Genomic DNA, 17216 nt, shown 5'->3' on the forward strand with positions numbered 1-17216 from the left:
AACTATTTAATAAAATAAAATATATATATAGAAAAACACATATAGTCACAAAAATTCCAATAATTATATTATATTTGCACATACAATTAATACCTTAAATTTTATTTGAATAAAAAATTTTTTTTACAAAAACATACCTTTTTTTTTTTTAGTTTCATTTTCATCTGTATCTGTAAATAAAGTATACTTGACCATATTTGAATTTCTCTACAAACTAAATTTTTAAATATAATTTAAAATCAATGTATGTATACTTTTTGATTAGATATTAGTAATACTTTACTTTAGATAAAAATACTATAATTGTTAGTCTTTAAATTAATTTTTAAAATTGATTACAAAATATTATTTTTTGATCAAATTTTTTTATTGTAATTGTTTCAAAAAAACAAATTAATTATATGATATATATACATATTTTAATTTAAAAACATTTATATATTAATTTAAGCAATTTTATACTAATTTATTAGAAATAAAATAATTTTAATATGCTTGTACATTATATTTTAATATAGTAAAATATGTTAGAAATTTACATTTATGCAACTAAATAAATAATATTGTTTATCTATTATGTTTACTATTTTAATAAAATAAAACTTTTATGCTTTTTAAAGATTTATATTTAACAATATAATCATTAAATTTATTAATAATTTGTTTAATGTCTATCATAAGTTCTTTATGATTTTTTGTTATATTTTAGAAATGATATAAATTATATATTTATAAAATATAAAAAAGAAAAAATATATAAAAAAAATTACATCAACCTATTATTAATATATTTTATCTATAATAAAACATAACAATTATTTATTTAATAAATATTTAAAAAATAAATTTTTTATATTAAAAAAAAATTCAAGATATAAAAAAAAGTTAGTGTAAATAAAGAAAATATATATGGTTAGATAGATACTAATTATGAAATTTTATATATCAGAAATGTTTTATAAAAAAAAGTTATATACTTTCATTCTCATATTTTTTTTTAAATTTAATTACATAATAAAGGAAAATAAAAGTTTAAAATATTTTTTAAAATAACAATAATGAAATAAACTAAAAATAAATTTTATTGTAATTTCAAACTTATGATTATTTATATTAAGCAATATCAATTCAAATGGAATGTTCAATGAAGAATAATTTATCAATAATTTTAAATCAAAAAGAATATTTATGAAATGTTTATCAATTTAAAAAGAAGTAAAAAATAATTAGATAAGAAAAAGTATATATTTTAAAAACTGACAGTTAAATTCTAGTATTTAATGATATTTAAAAAAATATTTAATCAAGTATTTAAAAATTTATACTACAAACAAGTGGATATTTATGTACATTCATATTACAAATATAGTATAATAAAATATAGTATTGAATTAAAAATATAACAATTTACTAATCAAAACGTTGATCCTATACGAATAATTTTAATCTTTTTTGATTACAAAATCTTTTTATCTGATAATTACCTAAATTTTAAAAATGATTTTTTTTTTACTTATAACTCTATATTAAAATCTTTTTTTTTGTTGACAGATTGAAACAATAATCATATATATCTTATGATAATGTATAATTAAAAAAATTTGTCATTATTCAAAAATGTTAATATTTTTGTTTATATAAGATCATTTAACTATAAAAAAGTTTGTTTAGAAATTCTATACATATTTATTTAATAAAAAATTATATTTTTTATAAACTATAAATAAAAAACTTTATCATTAAATATTTTATATAATTATTAAAAAAAAATTCTTAAATTAATTTTAAAAGTTTTAAAGAATATAAAATATAATATAAAAATGAATATCATTTAAAAAATTTAAAAAATTTTAATAAAGATTTTTTGGTATTACTATGTATTATAAATAAAATTATATATAATATTTAATAATTATATAATTTTATTAAATAACATAACATTTTAAAATTATATATAAACGTTCTTACAAATTTGTTTCTAATTTTTGTAACCTTACCTTTTTTCGGTAACTTATATTTTAATTTTTTAAATTAGTATACAATTAAAATATAATATAATGAAACAATTTTATAACACTTTGTTTAAAAAAATATTACAAACACTTTATTGATATAATTATTAATATAAAAGATTTTTTTTTATAAAAAAAAAAATGATAAATCATTAAATAAAATATAAGATTTATTTATTTAAAAAAATACAAAAATTTGTGAACATTTTAAAAGCCAAATTTCCATCTATTTATTTTCTTAGTAATCTATTTCAATTGTAAATAAACCATTTTTGAAGAAAAAAAAACAGTAATACTTAACAATTCTGCTAATATACTTTATTGAAATGATTTAAAAATTTCTTTCTAACATATTAACATATCCATTCCAAGTTCTTTTTCTAATTTCTTACATGAAAGTTTATTTATTTTTACTGTAACAGTAAGAATTGTTGTAATAAAAATAATAATATTAAGAAAAATATAGATTTTTAAAAGAAATGACATGTAGATTTTATTACAATTATAAAACTAATATTTATTCTTTTTGATAAAAATGATATATTTTGAAGAATATCTTTACATTTATTACCAAAGATAAGGTAATTTTAATGTAGTATATATTAAATATATGTGTAAGTATCTATATCTTAAGGTTATTTATAAAAGTGCAAAAAAGATATTCTTGTCTGCTTTTAACATATATTTTAATAGAAATTTAAAAATAATCTTTTGTTATTATTAAAAGTATAATTTTATTCATTAGACAATATATTGTCATTTTGATATATTATCCACCTCCAACAATAATGTTTTATAAGCTTGAAGAGGCTATTTAATATTAATTTATCAAATGTTGTAATAAAAGTAAAGTTATTTAAAACATTCTTATTACCATATAACAGACAAAACAGAAAAATAATGATATAAATGCTGATCACATTTTATTAATATATAAAGTAAAAAAAATATTTTTAATCATATATTATATTAAAAAAACAATTTAATTTTTTAAATAATCAACTTTGTGATCTTTTTTTTTCTTATAAAATTTATAAAAAAAAAAAAATCAAATAACATAAAGAAAAAAATTAAGAAATATAATGGCAAATAGTATATAAATAATATGAAGGAATTTTAAAGAGGTATCAATCATGATTATTATAGATGTCATATTATTACAATATGGATTTTATTTATAAAATTGTATTTTCTTTAATTAATAGCAATCCTCTTGTCTTTTGTTGATCAAAGTTTTAATGGTGGCAAAAAGTCGATTAAGAATTATAAACATTTGATATATTCAGGTTGTGATTAGAAAGATTATTTTAATCTGGTGTTAAGATACATTTGTTAATTTGTATGTTTGTGTATAATCAAAAATTAATAAAGGTTAGTTAGAAAAAAGTAAAGTATATTTATATATATATTATTATAAAACCGCCCTTCGGCTATAACATAATAAAATGTTAATATTTTACTAGAATATATCTAAAAAAAAATAACATTCTTTAAAAAAGATAAAGGTGAATAAATAGGTTATACGCATTAGATATTTTAATAATAACTTTAGTAGCTATTAAGTTACACTACCCTATTGTCAATAAATATTGTTCTTTTATAAATTATTATAATTAGATTTTTTTTGTAACTTATTTACACCTAAATCTTTTATCTTATTAGTCATTATCATTTATTCTTAATTATTATAATGCTTTTTATTTTATTTTTTATTTTATTATTTTTTTCCTGACTTTTTTTTATATTATAAAATTAATAATAATATATATATTTTTTTAAGAAGTGCCATGCCAATACTTTTTAAATCTTCCTCACATCATCCATCAAGTAGTAGATTAACAGGATCACAACAAAGAAGACTTTCAAAACTTTCTGCTAATTTAGCAACAAATAATAGGCCACCTATTAGAAAGGATGAATCTATTGGAAGTGAAAAAATTAATTTATCTCTTGCCAGTCATATTCATGCTCTTAAAAAAACATTACATGAAAAAACAAAATTAACATGGAAGGAACGTTTGTCACCCTCTAATATTTTACAAGCATTTAAAACAATTTATAGAAAAAGACATTTAAAATATCTTACACCATTAATATTTGTAACACTTTATATGATTGCTGGTGCAGCTTTATTTTTATGGATAGAAAGTGGTAATAGTAATCAAAAAAAATTAGAGATGTAAGTTTTATTATTATTACTTTTTTTTTTTTATTACAAATAATTTAATTTTTAATATATTTATCTTTTTTAGATATCAAAATTATAAAAGAGAAAAACTTTATTTTTTAAAAAGAGTGGATGAAATATTTCAGGATAGAACATTAAGGAATTCTTCTCAACGACGAAAAGAAATTAATGATGCAATTGTAAATTTTCATAATGAAATAGATGTTGATTTTAATATTGATCCAATATGGACATGGTCATCAGCAATGTATTTTTCAGGAACAATATTTACAACAATTGGTTATGGTGATATTGCTTGTGAAACAACATGGGGCAGAATTTTAACAATTGTTTATGCAATGTTTGGCATACCGTTAATGCTTGTAACATTAAGTGATCTAGGAAAATTTCTTTATACAACAATTAATGAAGTCTTAGATTGGTTTTCAGAGATATATAATATAATATTTTTAAAATTATGTCATAAAAAAAATAAAGATAATGTTTGTGATATAATAGAACAAGAAGAGACAACAAATAATAATAATAATGCTGAAACGAAAATTTACAATGAAATAATAAGTCATAAGTGTTCTTTAGCAACGTATGTATATTTTTTTTATTTTAAAATATTATTTAACAAATTATTTAAATCAATTCATAATTATAATAAAATTTTAGGCCTAATGATTTATCATTAAGATTATCTGTTAGTTCTAAAGGAGCCATAGATAAGGAAATTGATGATAAAAATCCAGAGATCATTGAATTAACACAAAATGAAAATACTGTTATACCAATTTTCTGTATAAGACCATCTATAGATACAGCTATTACAATAGAAGAAAATGATTTAGAAAAAAGAGATGATGACTTAGAAATATTTGATGATGAAGATTTAGAAGATTTAGGTGCTCCACCACCAAGAATGCATGTTATGGTTGCATTAACTGTAACTATTGGATGGATATTTCTTTGTGCATTATTATTTAAATTATGGGAAAAAGATTGGACATATGGTGAAAGTTGTTATTTTATGTTTATTAGTTTATCAACAATTGGTCTTGGAGATTTATCTGTTAAGAGAAAAGATATGATGGTATTGTGTTTTGTTTTTGTAATAATTGGCTTATCATTAGTTTCAATGTGTATAAATGTTATTCAAGGAGCTATTGAAGATTTATACAAACGACTATTGCTAAAGTTACTTATTGAATATACAAATAAAATGGCAGAAAATGGTAATCATACAGATGCTTCAATGGGATTAATGAAATCATGGGGAAGTAATAAAGCGGCAAAATATTTAATGCCATTAATTTCAGCTGAAAAAAGAAAACATGTTTTAGAAACTGTTAAAGAAGAAGCTAAAGATAATGGGTATGAAATTCCATTAATTCTCGAGGATATCGATGAAAAAAGTGGAATGCCAAAAATATTAAAAATTCAAGATCTTGAACCAAATTTAGTAAATGATCTTTTTGATGCAATTGTTAAAGAAAGTGATCCTGCTAATGTTGAAACTACTAGTAAATTTACAATTAGTCCCACTGTTATATGTGTTGAATCGTCATCACAAACAGTTGAAAAAAATTTTATTGATAATTCACAACAAACAATAACCACTATACTTGAAGAGTCAGGTAATCAAACTGATGTTGAAGAAAAAGATATATTAGATACATTTACACAATGTGAAACTGTTATCCAAGAGGATCAAGAAATTCAAACGATTAAATTTGAAGTAATAAATAGTGATACAATGACTGATATAAAAATATGTAATGAAGCGTCATTACAAACAGATGATATTTTATCTAATGATGAAGAAATACAAACAATGGCTATTCAAAATTTAGTTGTTGAAACTCAAACTGATGTAGCAAATTTAAGTGATACTTCTATTCAAACATTAGATAAAGATGTTATTAATACAGAGATGCAAACAGATACACCTACACGATTAAAACGAAAACCCAAAAAAATAACAAAACCACGTAGGAAGATGACATTTCATATTTTTAAAAATAAATTACCAATTCCTAGTGTAAAAATTTCAGAAGAACCACCTAGTTCAAGTTCTCTTAGTTCTGAATCATTTCGAGTAAGTAGTTAATTTTTTTTAACCTAATATATATATTTTTTTAGGATGAATCGTCAATGGAAAAACTAGATTGGGATCCAATTGATGGTTTACATGCTGAGAAACAACGGCCTGTTAAAGAACTATTAAAAATGTTTGATCGTACTACCAAAAGACACACGAAACAAGGATATGAAAGAAGAAAATCAAAATAACTGGACAATCATATTAAAAATAGTTAACGTCCAATAAAATGAAAAATACCTTCAGTTATTTAATGAGAAAAGGAAACAAATTAAATGGCATTTTACTCACTTATCAAATGTTTGATCACAAAAATAATTTACAGAGTGTCTCAAAAATATCCTCCATCTTACATTGGGTTCGAGAAAAGCTAAAGATATATGATTGAAATCATCTTATCAAAATTTTATTCTACATTAAATGGTGTATAAATCAAAGTCATCTATTTTTACTTTATAAAATTGTAATTAAAAAATTAAATTACTTCAAATTATTTTTGTTTTTGCATAAAAAAAAACAATATTATTTAAAACCTACTAAAAAAAAATAATAATATAAAATGTTGGATAAATAATAATTTTTTTGAAATTGTTTTTTTTTTTTGAATTAATCAAAACATTAAATAATAATTTAAGAGCAAAAATGGATAAATCAAGAAATATGAAAAATAGTATCTTATGTTTCTAACAGATTTTCTAAGGACTTTCAAGAATATTGTTATCATGAAATATAAAATAATAATGAACTAATATATAAACATTTTTTTTAATTATAATTATTTAAAATAAAATTATACAAAATTTTAATAATACATCATCTAATATGGATTAAATTTATTACAAATAAATCAAATTTTAACATTCTAATTTTTAATAAAAATCATAGTTAGAAAAGTAAGGTATATTTTTGAGGTACTACATACTTTATTATTTTTTTGATTTATATATATAGCTTCTTAAACATCTTTATATATTTTGATTATTTATAATAAATCAATTACTCAAATACTTTTATCATCTTATAACAAATTTTTATTATATTTAAAAGTAAAGTAATTTATTTAACACTAGGTATCTTTGATAAAACAATTTATTTTAATATTTATTCCATATACTATATGGCAAGTGTTTATTTTAAATAAAATATTTATTTGATTTACCAAAATTACTTTACGAATAAAAATATATTAACAATAATAAGTTTATTCAATAAAATCATTTGATTGGTCAATGTTAAATAATAAATCTTTTTAATTGTATATTTTTTTATAACTTAAGAAAATAAATTATCACATTATAATTATATATTTAAGAAAGCTTTAATAATATAGTTTAAAATAAAATAAAAAAAATTTTTTTTTTTTGTTAAAAACACATGTCATTACTTTAATAATAATTATCATCAAAATTTATTATCAACAAAATAATAATTTGTTATAGTAATAATAATATTTTACTATGGATAATTTTTTTCTGCCATCTCAACAAATACTTGTATCATATTAAAAAATTGTGAACATCTTTTAGTTACACTTACAGACCAAAGATGTAAAATAAATTTAGTAATAAGTATAATAAAAAGAAAAATTTTTTTTCCATTCCAATAATTTTTTTGCTTAATAATTATAAAAATGATTAAAACAAAATAAAATATTACAGTAAAAATTATTGTAAAATATGAATAAAAAGTAAAATAATCTAATTGTTTTTTTGAAAATGTGTAAAGTCCAATCAAAAGTATTACCAGAAATATTATTGATATCTATAATAAATTAATAAAAATTATATTAATCAACAACTTACAATATTATAAATTAATAGAATAATAATAAATATCTTAAAAACAAGAAAAAATAATTTGTTAATATTTTTAAAACTTTCTAATCCATGAATAGAAATTTCTTCAAATATTTTTATATCTATCTTTTGTTCATTATCTTGATAATTTAAAAATAATGTTATAAATAGGATTATAATAATGATTCCTTCAAATATAGCAATCGTTAGGCATCCTTCACGAATAAGACATGATTGTAAACAACATAATGGCTCCAATTTTAAATGATTTAATTTTATTCTAAAATTTAATTTTTTTTTTTAAAATGATTTTAAATAGAAAGATTAATAAATATTTTACCTATTTCTAAAATCAACTCTTTTTTTAAACCAACGACGTAGAAATTTTATTCCTTTGTTATCATATAATATTTTTTTAATTAATTCTACATTTTTATTTATCCATGTTTTAGATATATTTTTAGAAATATTTATATTATTATTATATCCAAATCTCATTTTTATAACAATATTGAAACAAAAAAAAATATATATATATTTTTATTAAAGTTTTCTTTATTTTATATGATATAAAAAGCTATATATATATATATTTGTTTTAAAAATTAATTATGATAATTTTGTCATTATTTTTTTATATATCTTTTGTAAAACACCTTTTTTTAAACAATAACACATTTTCTAACATGCAGAGATTTATTATTTTATAATAACCATCCAACTGTCATTAATAGTTGAATGTCAATTTTTTTTGTAGTGATAACAAAAGTTTTTTTTAAACAATGTTTTTTTATTTAACATGTTATTAAAAGTTTTTTTTTTATATAAAATAATACTATAAAATAAGTACATTAACATTTTTTTATTAATTTTAAATATAAAAAATAACATGACTGTGATAACTTATCCTTTAATACAATTATATAATAAGAATATATTAAATTCATCGAACTGGAAATGTAGTAAAAAAATATAATTTAAAATATACTTATATACTGTCATATTAAATCAAGAAAATTTAATTAAGTCATTTATAAATTACTAAAACATATATATAATTATTAGATCAATATGATTTTATATACACATATATAAAATAAAGCTACTATTTAAAAAAATTTTTTTAGTAACTACTACATAAATTTTAAGAAATTTTATATTATATAGTTACTATATAATTACTTTATTAAATAATTTCTATTTAAAATTTATATATAATATATGCCATAAAGATCAATCATTAGGTAAAATTTAATGTTATTTTTATTATTATAGCAAAAGATACACTACTTCTTTCCATATTCATTATTTTATTATATATGTTATACTATTTTTGTAGATTTTTGTTATAATCATTTACTTTGTTATAATTATTTTATAGATAAAAAAAATTTCACTAAATAAGGATGATTTTTATTAATATGTGTCGTTAAATTTTATTTATATTTATCTTTTTTATTAAATATTATTAATTAAAATATATTTAATTTTTTTTTATTTATTAATTTTTCTTTTATTTATATTAAATATGGTTTTATTCTTACAAATTATAAATAATATTTTAATTTATAACTTTAAGGTTAGGTTTTTAATTTATTATAATAAAAATTTTTAAAATCATTTATTTTAATTACTAAACTTTTTCCTACTCATCATTTATAATTACTTTACACTATTTTTTTTTCTAATAATTTCAATTATATATATATATATATATTTTTTTTTTTTTTATTTTTATTTTTACATAATATATATTATATAATATAGGACATATTTTTTTAAATAATATGGAAAAAGCAGAAAACGATGATCATATTATAAATAATCGTAAAATTGGCAAACAAGAAACAGCATATTTTTCATTAAAACCAACATTTAAATCTCATTCTGTACAAAATTTAAAAAAATTAAATGAAACTAATAATTATAATTTACCAAGATCTACAACAACGTATCGTCATCTTAATAATATTACAAAAAGTTCCTCAAAATTAAATAATTATTCAGATTGTCATCCTATTAAATCACCTATAATGAGAATTGACCTTGAAAATTCTTCATCACAATTAAGTTTAAATAGAATCTCGTCATTGTCAGGTAAATTTGCTTGTTACAATGATAATACTAATTCAAGAAACGATTCATATAATGATAATGAAGAAGTAAAAAATAGTGATAATAATTATAATGAAGATAAAGATAATATAACACCATCAACACCATTATTTCCTTCAATGAGAATATTTATTGCAGCTTTATTATGTTGTTGTTTTATATGTATTTCAATAAGTTCATCAAATATGTCTGTTGCTTTAATATGTATGATTAAATGCCCTTTTAGTAATGAAACTGGTGATTTAGAATGGCAATCTGAACAAGAAGGTATTGTTCTTGCAGCACAAAATGCTGGTGCTCTTTTAATGATATTAACCGGTCTTTGGTCTGATCGTATTAGTGGAAAATGGATGGTTGGTTGTGGTCTTGTTCTATGTTTAATAGGAAATATTGTTTTACCCTTATTTGCAAGTAAAAGTTATTTGTATGCCGTTGCCGCAAGATTAACTGTTGGTGCTGCTGATGCATGTATCTCACCAGCTGTTAATTCATTAATAACAAGATGGTTTCCTAGACATGAACGTGCAGCAGCAATTGGTATAATTACTGGTGGAAGGCAAATTGGAACATTGTTTATATTACCTACAGCTGGTTATTTATGTACCAGAAAAGATTTACATGGTGGATGGCCAGCAATTTTTTATCTTTCAGCTTTTATATCAGGTTTAGTTATTATATTTTGGCTTCCAATGGGAGCTGATAAACCAAAAAAACAATATTGTATCTCAAAAAAAGAAAGATTATTTATTGAAAGTCATATTGCAACAGAATGTATTGGTAAAAGAACAACTAGAAGAAAAGTACCATGGAAAGATATGTTAACATCTATTCCATTATGGGTTGGAATAGGTGGATTAATATGTCATGAATATCCATTAGTTATAATGTTACAATTTTTACCAAATTATATGAGAGATATATTAAAATTTGCCCCAACTAAAAATGGTTTCATTTCAACTATACCAATATTATGTTTATTTATTAGTAAAATGGCATCATCAAGTTTATCATCATATCTTAATACACGTTTTGGTTTTGATAGAACAAAAATTTGTAAAATTTTTAATGCTATTGGATCAGCAGGTTTATCTGTTAGTGTTTTTTTAGTACCATCATTTGATAAAGATCATGCATTTATGGCTGTTGGAATGTTATGTTCAGCAATGGCTTTTGCTGGATTACATACTCCTGGTGTAATGACAGCTCTCCTACAATTAGCACCACCATTTTCTGGTGTTATAACAGGATTAAGTTTTTTTGGTGTTGCATGGTTTAGTATTGGTAATAAAATATTAACAAAATACATTGTCCAACATGGAACAATTGAGGAATGGACGCAAGTTTTTTATATATCTAGTATTGTTGCCGCATTACCAATTATATTTTTTACTATTTGGGGTGAGGATCGTCGTCAAATTTGGGCTGCACCAGTTAAAGGAAAAGCTTCTACAAATACCATAATACCGCCTCCAATATGGAATGTACCACGTCTAATTCGTTCCATAAGTATGGTGAAAAAAAACACAAAAAAAATTAATATTATAATAGGCCATAATGATAGTGAAGAAGATATTGACAAAAAAAATCAAAATAAAATTACTAAAAATAACAATGATAAAATAAATTTAAAAAATGAAAAAAAAACGTCACATACTAATTCTTCTAACTGTTAAAAAAAGAAAAAGAAATTATATTATACAAAGATATATGTTTATATAAGTATACATAAATTAAAAAATATATATTTAATTGTTTATTACTTTATAATGCCTTTTATTTTCCCTCCTCTGTAAATATTTAATAAATGTTTTGTAACTACTTTTTAATTTTTAGTTATTTATTAAACATATATATATATATAATATTTAAATATAAATAGGAATAAATTCAAAGTAAATGGACGATTTCCGTTTTTTATATCTTATCTTAAAAATATCATTAAGAAAAAAGTTTTATAAAAATAACTTAAAATTGAAACTTTCAATCATATTAATAATTTTCTTACTTTATAAAAATTTTTTTTTCTATTATAATAAAATAAAACTTTTTTTATATCATTATATTTTTGTCTTTTTTTTTTTAGACAATCATTAAAAATGTTTAGACATAAGTCATCTTTTAGAAGTGTTATTTTAACAAAATTAACAGAAAACCATCGTAAAGTAATTAAAAGTTCATTTGAAATATTCAAAAAAAATGGTGTCCCAAATGCTCATAATATTTTCTTAAGGTTAGTCTTTATTTATTTATTATTAAATTTATTTTTAGAATGTTTAAAGAGTATCCTGACTACAAAAATGTATGGAGTCAATTTAAAAATATGTCTGATGAAGAGTTATCACAAACACCTTTATTATGGAAACATGCTACAACATTTGTTTTTGGTTTAGAAAGAGTTATAAGAACAATGGATGATCAAGAGATGATGATACTAATGATTCATTCAACAGCCAATCAACATAAATCATGGGGATTAAAAAAAGAACATTTTTTTGCAATGGTTCATTTGATAACAGATATTTTAATGGAAGAAAAAGGTGAACCAGATGAGAAATATGCAATTATGGAAGCATGGGAATCATTTTATGACGTTCTTGGAACCTTGGTTGAATATTAAGTATTTTAAATAGTTTTTTTTTTATATCATTAAAATACTTATTATTATTAGTTTAACAACTTTTTTCTTCTAATAAATTAATAAGTTTTAATAAACAAATAAATAGTGTTATTTTTAAAATTAATTATCATAAACTAATATATACCTTTTTATGAGAACAATTTATTATGTTTATATATAAAAAGATTTTTCTACATTTTTAAAAAAATAAAAATCAGAAAAAAAATTAATTCTTTATTCTGTTCTTTAGTTTAAAAAATAAGTTAATACCATTTTATTTTTCTTATTAATAAAGTTAGTAATGTTTTTTTCATCCCAAATAATATATTGTTATAAATAATAAAGTAAACATTATAATCCATACTTTATATAGTTGTAAAATTTTAAGATTTAACTACCCATTCTGAAATGACTAAAAACATCTATTTAATATTAAATATGATGTTATAAAAATATTTAACTAAAAGGAAGAAGACAAGTATAATAATTTATCAATTCATATGTTTTAACACTTATCCTTAAAATAAGGATTTCTTGCAAAATTATCATAAAATACATTTTTAGTATAACACAAAAAAAAACCAACTTAAATAATATTTAATCAAATAACTTAACTTCTTTTCCCTTTTTAATATTTAAATATTTGAGAGCAAAACTTCTTAGAAGACATTATTTACTTAGAAAAAATATAATTTATAAATTACAATATAATAATAATTTTTATTAAAAATATCGGAATAAAATTAATTAATTATTCTTTTACAATTTAAGCAATAAATTTCCATAAATATATCTTAATATGTATTAAGATGACCTTATAATATTCAATTACTAAGTAAAAAAAAATTATTTTAAGGCAAAAAAAAGTAATTAATAAAGTGGTAAAAATTTCTCATATTAAATATGTCAATTATTATACTGGTAAAAAATCAAAAAAAAAATTCATTACTTATTGGTAATTCTTTTAAGGTACAAAAATACTTAAAAATGTATTTTCATTTTTCTTTTTTACTTAATTTTAAAAAAAGGATAATTAACGAATACATAATTCATGATACCTATACAAATATTGTATATATTTTATGACCACTTTATCATATGAAAAATTATGCGCACTAAATAACTTACATTTTTTTTTTTACTTTTTATGTCATCCTTCCTGCTATTATATTTTATTTGAAATATAATGATAACATAAACCAATAAAGTTATAAGTTAAAAAAAAAACAACATTCTATTTAACAATGAAATGTACATCAATTAGCAACTGCCTAATAATTTCTATCTCTTTACTAGTAATATTAAAAAAAATAATTTATTTACTTTTAATTTATTAGTTAAATACTTTAAAATAATTTTTATAATAAAACAAAGATTATAATACTGAAATCATGAATTACTTTCTTAGCGATCATGTTATTTTATAAAATAAAAGTACATTTTTTTTGTTAAATAAATTCTTTCTAAGATATGTAACAATTATTTTAAATAAAATAAATTCCATTTTTAAAATAAAATTTAAAGTTTTGATCTTTTTTTATTTTATTAAAAATCACGCAATATAATTTAATAAAGTTATTAATATGATGTATTATAGTGTCATGGAAATTTGTTTTGTATTATATTTTTAATACATTATATTTTTTTTTCCATCATCATGAAACAAATATTATTCTTCTTTTATTCTTTTTTATTAAACATCAATAATCAAATAAAATAATTTTAAAAATAGCATCAATACTAAGAAAAGAATCTTTTTTTTTATTATTATCAATTAAATATTACAAATAAAATATAATATTATAAAAGTACATATATACATATCTATAAAATAAAACATCATACAAAAAAGAAAAAAATTTATCATTTTATTTTTAATAGTCATATATTCTTTTTACATGTGATTAAAATTATGATCCTAAAGAAAGGCACAATGTAAATTTTCTTATGTAATATAAAATAATACAATATAAAAGTGGAGTATTTGATATTATATTTAAAGGTAATAATTACTATAATATTTTCTTTTAAGATTATAACGGTTAAAAGATGTTAAGAAAAATAATAATAATAAATAAGAAAAAAAAAATAAATATATAAAAATAATGTCATTAATTAAAATTTTTCTAAATAAACCGGTATTGGATTTGAGATCATAATATGATCAATTCTTATTACCAGTCTTATAAAATTTACTTCACTTATATATCACGATGATTTGGGACATTTTCTTGTGATACATTAATACTTGGAGAAATGTTTGAGACAATAATCTCTTCGTTATCATCTACATCAATTTGTGTGTCACCTGATGACACTACTTCATCTTCTCGTTGAATATTATCATTTTCATTTAATGATAAATTATTAATGTTTGATGAATTGTGTTCCTGAATATTATTATAAATTGTACCGTTATTATTATTATTATTAGAATTTATATTTGTAGATATTATTGTACGTTCAACATTTTGTTGTGAATGAAGTGGAATACCTGAATTTTGTTGATATCCCTGAGAAAATGATTGAGATTGTTGATGGCTATGATTTGTATTACTATTAATAGTTATAATTGGATTTGATGGAGGATTGAAGATTCTTCTTGTAACAGTATGATCAATTATTGTTGTTGGGTAACATGAATATCCTACAAATGTTGGAAACGTAGTGTTACCAACTTGTGGCATGATGTATTGTAATGATGGAAATGGGGGAAACGGTGGAAATGGTGGGAATGATGGAAAGGGTGGATAATTTAAATGTCCAGGTAATATTTGTGGTTGGGAAAACGTAGTTTGCTGAATTACTGGTACATTTGTAACATTATTAAATTGTGGACGTGAAAATCCATTTACAAAATGAGGTGGTGGTTGAATTGGGGGTATGGGCAAACGATTATCAGAAAATGGTTGTTGATAAATTGGTCCATTTTGATAATAGTTTGTATTATTACTACTATTATAATTTTGTCCACTATCCTCTAATCTTTCAGGGTACTCATATGCACGACCTTCATCACTCTCTAAACTATTTGAGGGAGTTGTATTTGTTGAAAAAGTCTCATCAAATGGTCTAACACTAGCAAATCTAATAATTTTATTTCCTTGACGAAGCCAACCAGCACGTTGATTTCTAGATATTTCAGATATACTATTAACAAAACTCTCACTCTCCATTGCCATATTATAACCAAATTCTGATGTGTTAATTTGATTACTTTTTAATTGTTTATTTTCTACTTAAAAAAAAATTATAACTTATATGTAAAAAATGATAAAAATAAAGGCGTAAAATAAATATAATGACAATGTATATTAAATATGTTAAAATATAATTGAATTTATGATTAAGAATTAACTATAATAAATATTACCTGGAAAAGGTACAGTTGGAAGATTTTCTGATTGTTTAAATTCACCTTGATTACTAGATGAGTTTACCATATTTGTTAATATGCTTCTCTACAAAATAGAATAAAACATTCTATATTATAGATCCTATTATATAAAATAATTATTGCATAAATATATGATAAATAAATAAAAAAAGTTTTATAAAAATGGGAAAATAAATTGGAAAAACGATTTAAGGCATAAATATATATTATAGAAATATATAATATACCATGTATAAAGTTTGTTGAGATATTAAAATGATAAAAAGTATGTGCATACAAATTGAGAGATTCTTTTTGGGAGAAGTATTATGACAATGATATTAATAAAAAGATAAATGAAACTTCCTTTTGCACCTATTATAATAAATAGATATATATATATACATATTAATGTTAATAAAGAGTAATTAATAACTATTAGATATCATATATCTATATATTATAAAGAACTATTTATAATAAATTACTTACTATTTAAAATACATAGAAATGTTTAACTATATATATATATTAGTAATATTAATATGCATATATACTTCTTTAATAAAAATAATTAAATATTTATTAAACCAAATGATAGATAATTTATAAAAATATATTTTTATGATTTAATATTTAAAAATAAATAATAAAACTTATTTGAATATTTTATAGTAATATAATATACTCATACTTAATAAAAATGACATTAATCTTAAAAAGATTTTTTAAGAAAAAAGTTTATACATCATTAATATTATTATTAAAAAATTCTAAAGAAAAGTAATTTACATTATATTAAATAAATGGTAAATTTTATTTTATAATGTTCTCGCAATCTTTATAAAAACCAAATTTAAAACAGCATCTAATTTTCAAATTTTTCTCACTCTTAATAAATAATCTTTTATAATTTTTTTTTAACCAAAAAGAAAAAAGTAATACTCAGTATTATGGAAGACGTTTATAATTTAAAAAATTTTTAATATTTATATACAATTTTTCATATCTCTTTGTATTGAAACA

General features: G+C 19.7%; 5 protein-coding genes across 5 annotated transcripts; 3 read left to right on the forward strand and 2 right to left on the reverse strand.

The window, feature by feature from the left end:
* Positions 1-3799: 3799 nt before the first annotated feature.
* On the forward strand, positions 3800-6477 carry SRAE_X000238100 (Potassium channel subfamily K member 18; the record flags this gene model as incomplete). The annotated part of the gene is made up of 4 exons (XM_024645589.1): positions 3800-4191; positions 4265-4783; positions 4861-6283; positions 6328-6477. The coding sequence occupies 4 exons, from the start codon at positions 3800-3802 to the stop codon at positions 6475-6477; spliced, it is 2484 nt and encodes an 827-aa protein (XP_024499856.1).
* A 342-nt stretch (positions 6478-6819) lies between these two features.
* On the reverse strand, positions 6820-8580 carry SRAE_X000238200 (Hypothetical protein; the record flags this gene model as incomplete). Its single annotated transcript, XM_024645590.1, has 4 exons — positions 6820-6822; positions 8030-8047; positions 8089-8362; positions 8423-8580. The coding sequence occupies 4 exons, from the start codon at positions 8578-8580 to the stop codon at positions 6820-6822; spliced, it is 453 nt and encodes a 150-aa protein (XP_024499857.1).
* A 1289-nt stretch (positions 8581-9869) lies between these two features.
* On the forward strand, positions 9870-11870 carry SRAE_X000238300 (Sialin; the record flags this gene model as incomplete). Its single annotated transcript, XM_024645591.1, has 3 exons — positions 9870-10384; positions 10424-11703; positions 11746-11870. The coding sequence occupies 3 exons, from the start codon at positions 9870-9872 to the stop codon at positions 11868-11870; spliced, it is 1920 nt and encodes a 639-aa protein (XP_024499858.1).
* Positions 11871-12293: 423 nt separating this feature from the next.
* On the forward strand, positions 12294-12814 carry SRAE_X000238400 (Globin family and Globin-like domain and Globin,structural domain-containing protein; the record flags this gene model as incomplete). The annotated part of the gene is made up of 2 exons (XM_024645592.1): positions 12294-12427; positions 12466-12814. The coding sequence occupies 2 exons, from the start codon at positions 12294-12296 to the stop codon at positions 12812-12814; spliced, it is 483 nt and encodes a 160-aa protein (XP_024499859.1).
* A 2201-nt stretch (positions 12815-15015) lies between these two features.
* Positions 15016-16257, reverse strand: SRAE_X000238500 (Hypothetical protein; the record flags this gene model as incomplete). The annotated part of the gene is made up of 2 exons (XM_024645593.1): positions 15016-16052; positions 16188-16257. 2 exons carry the CDS (start codon positions 16255-16257, stop codon positions 15016-15018), a joined length of 1107 nt encoding a protein of 368 aa, XP_024499860.1.
* Positions 16258-17216: the final 959 nt, after the last annotated feature.

This window comes from Strongyloides ratti, scaffold srae_chrx_scaffold0000006 (genome assembly GCF_001040885.1).
Source record: "Strongyloides ratti genome assembly S_ratti_ED321, scaffold srae_chrx_scaffold0000006".
NCBI lineage: Eukaryota > Metazoa > Nematoda > Chromadorea > Rhabditida > Strongyloididae > Strongyloides > Strongyloides ratti.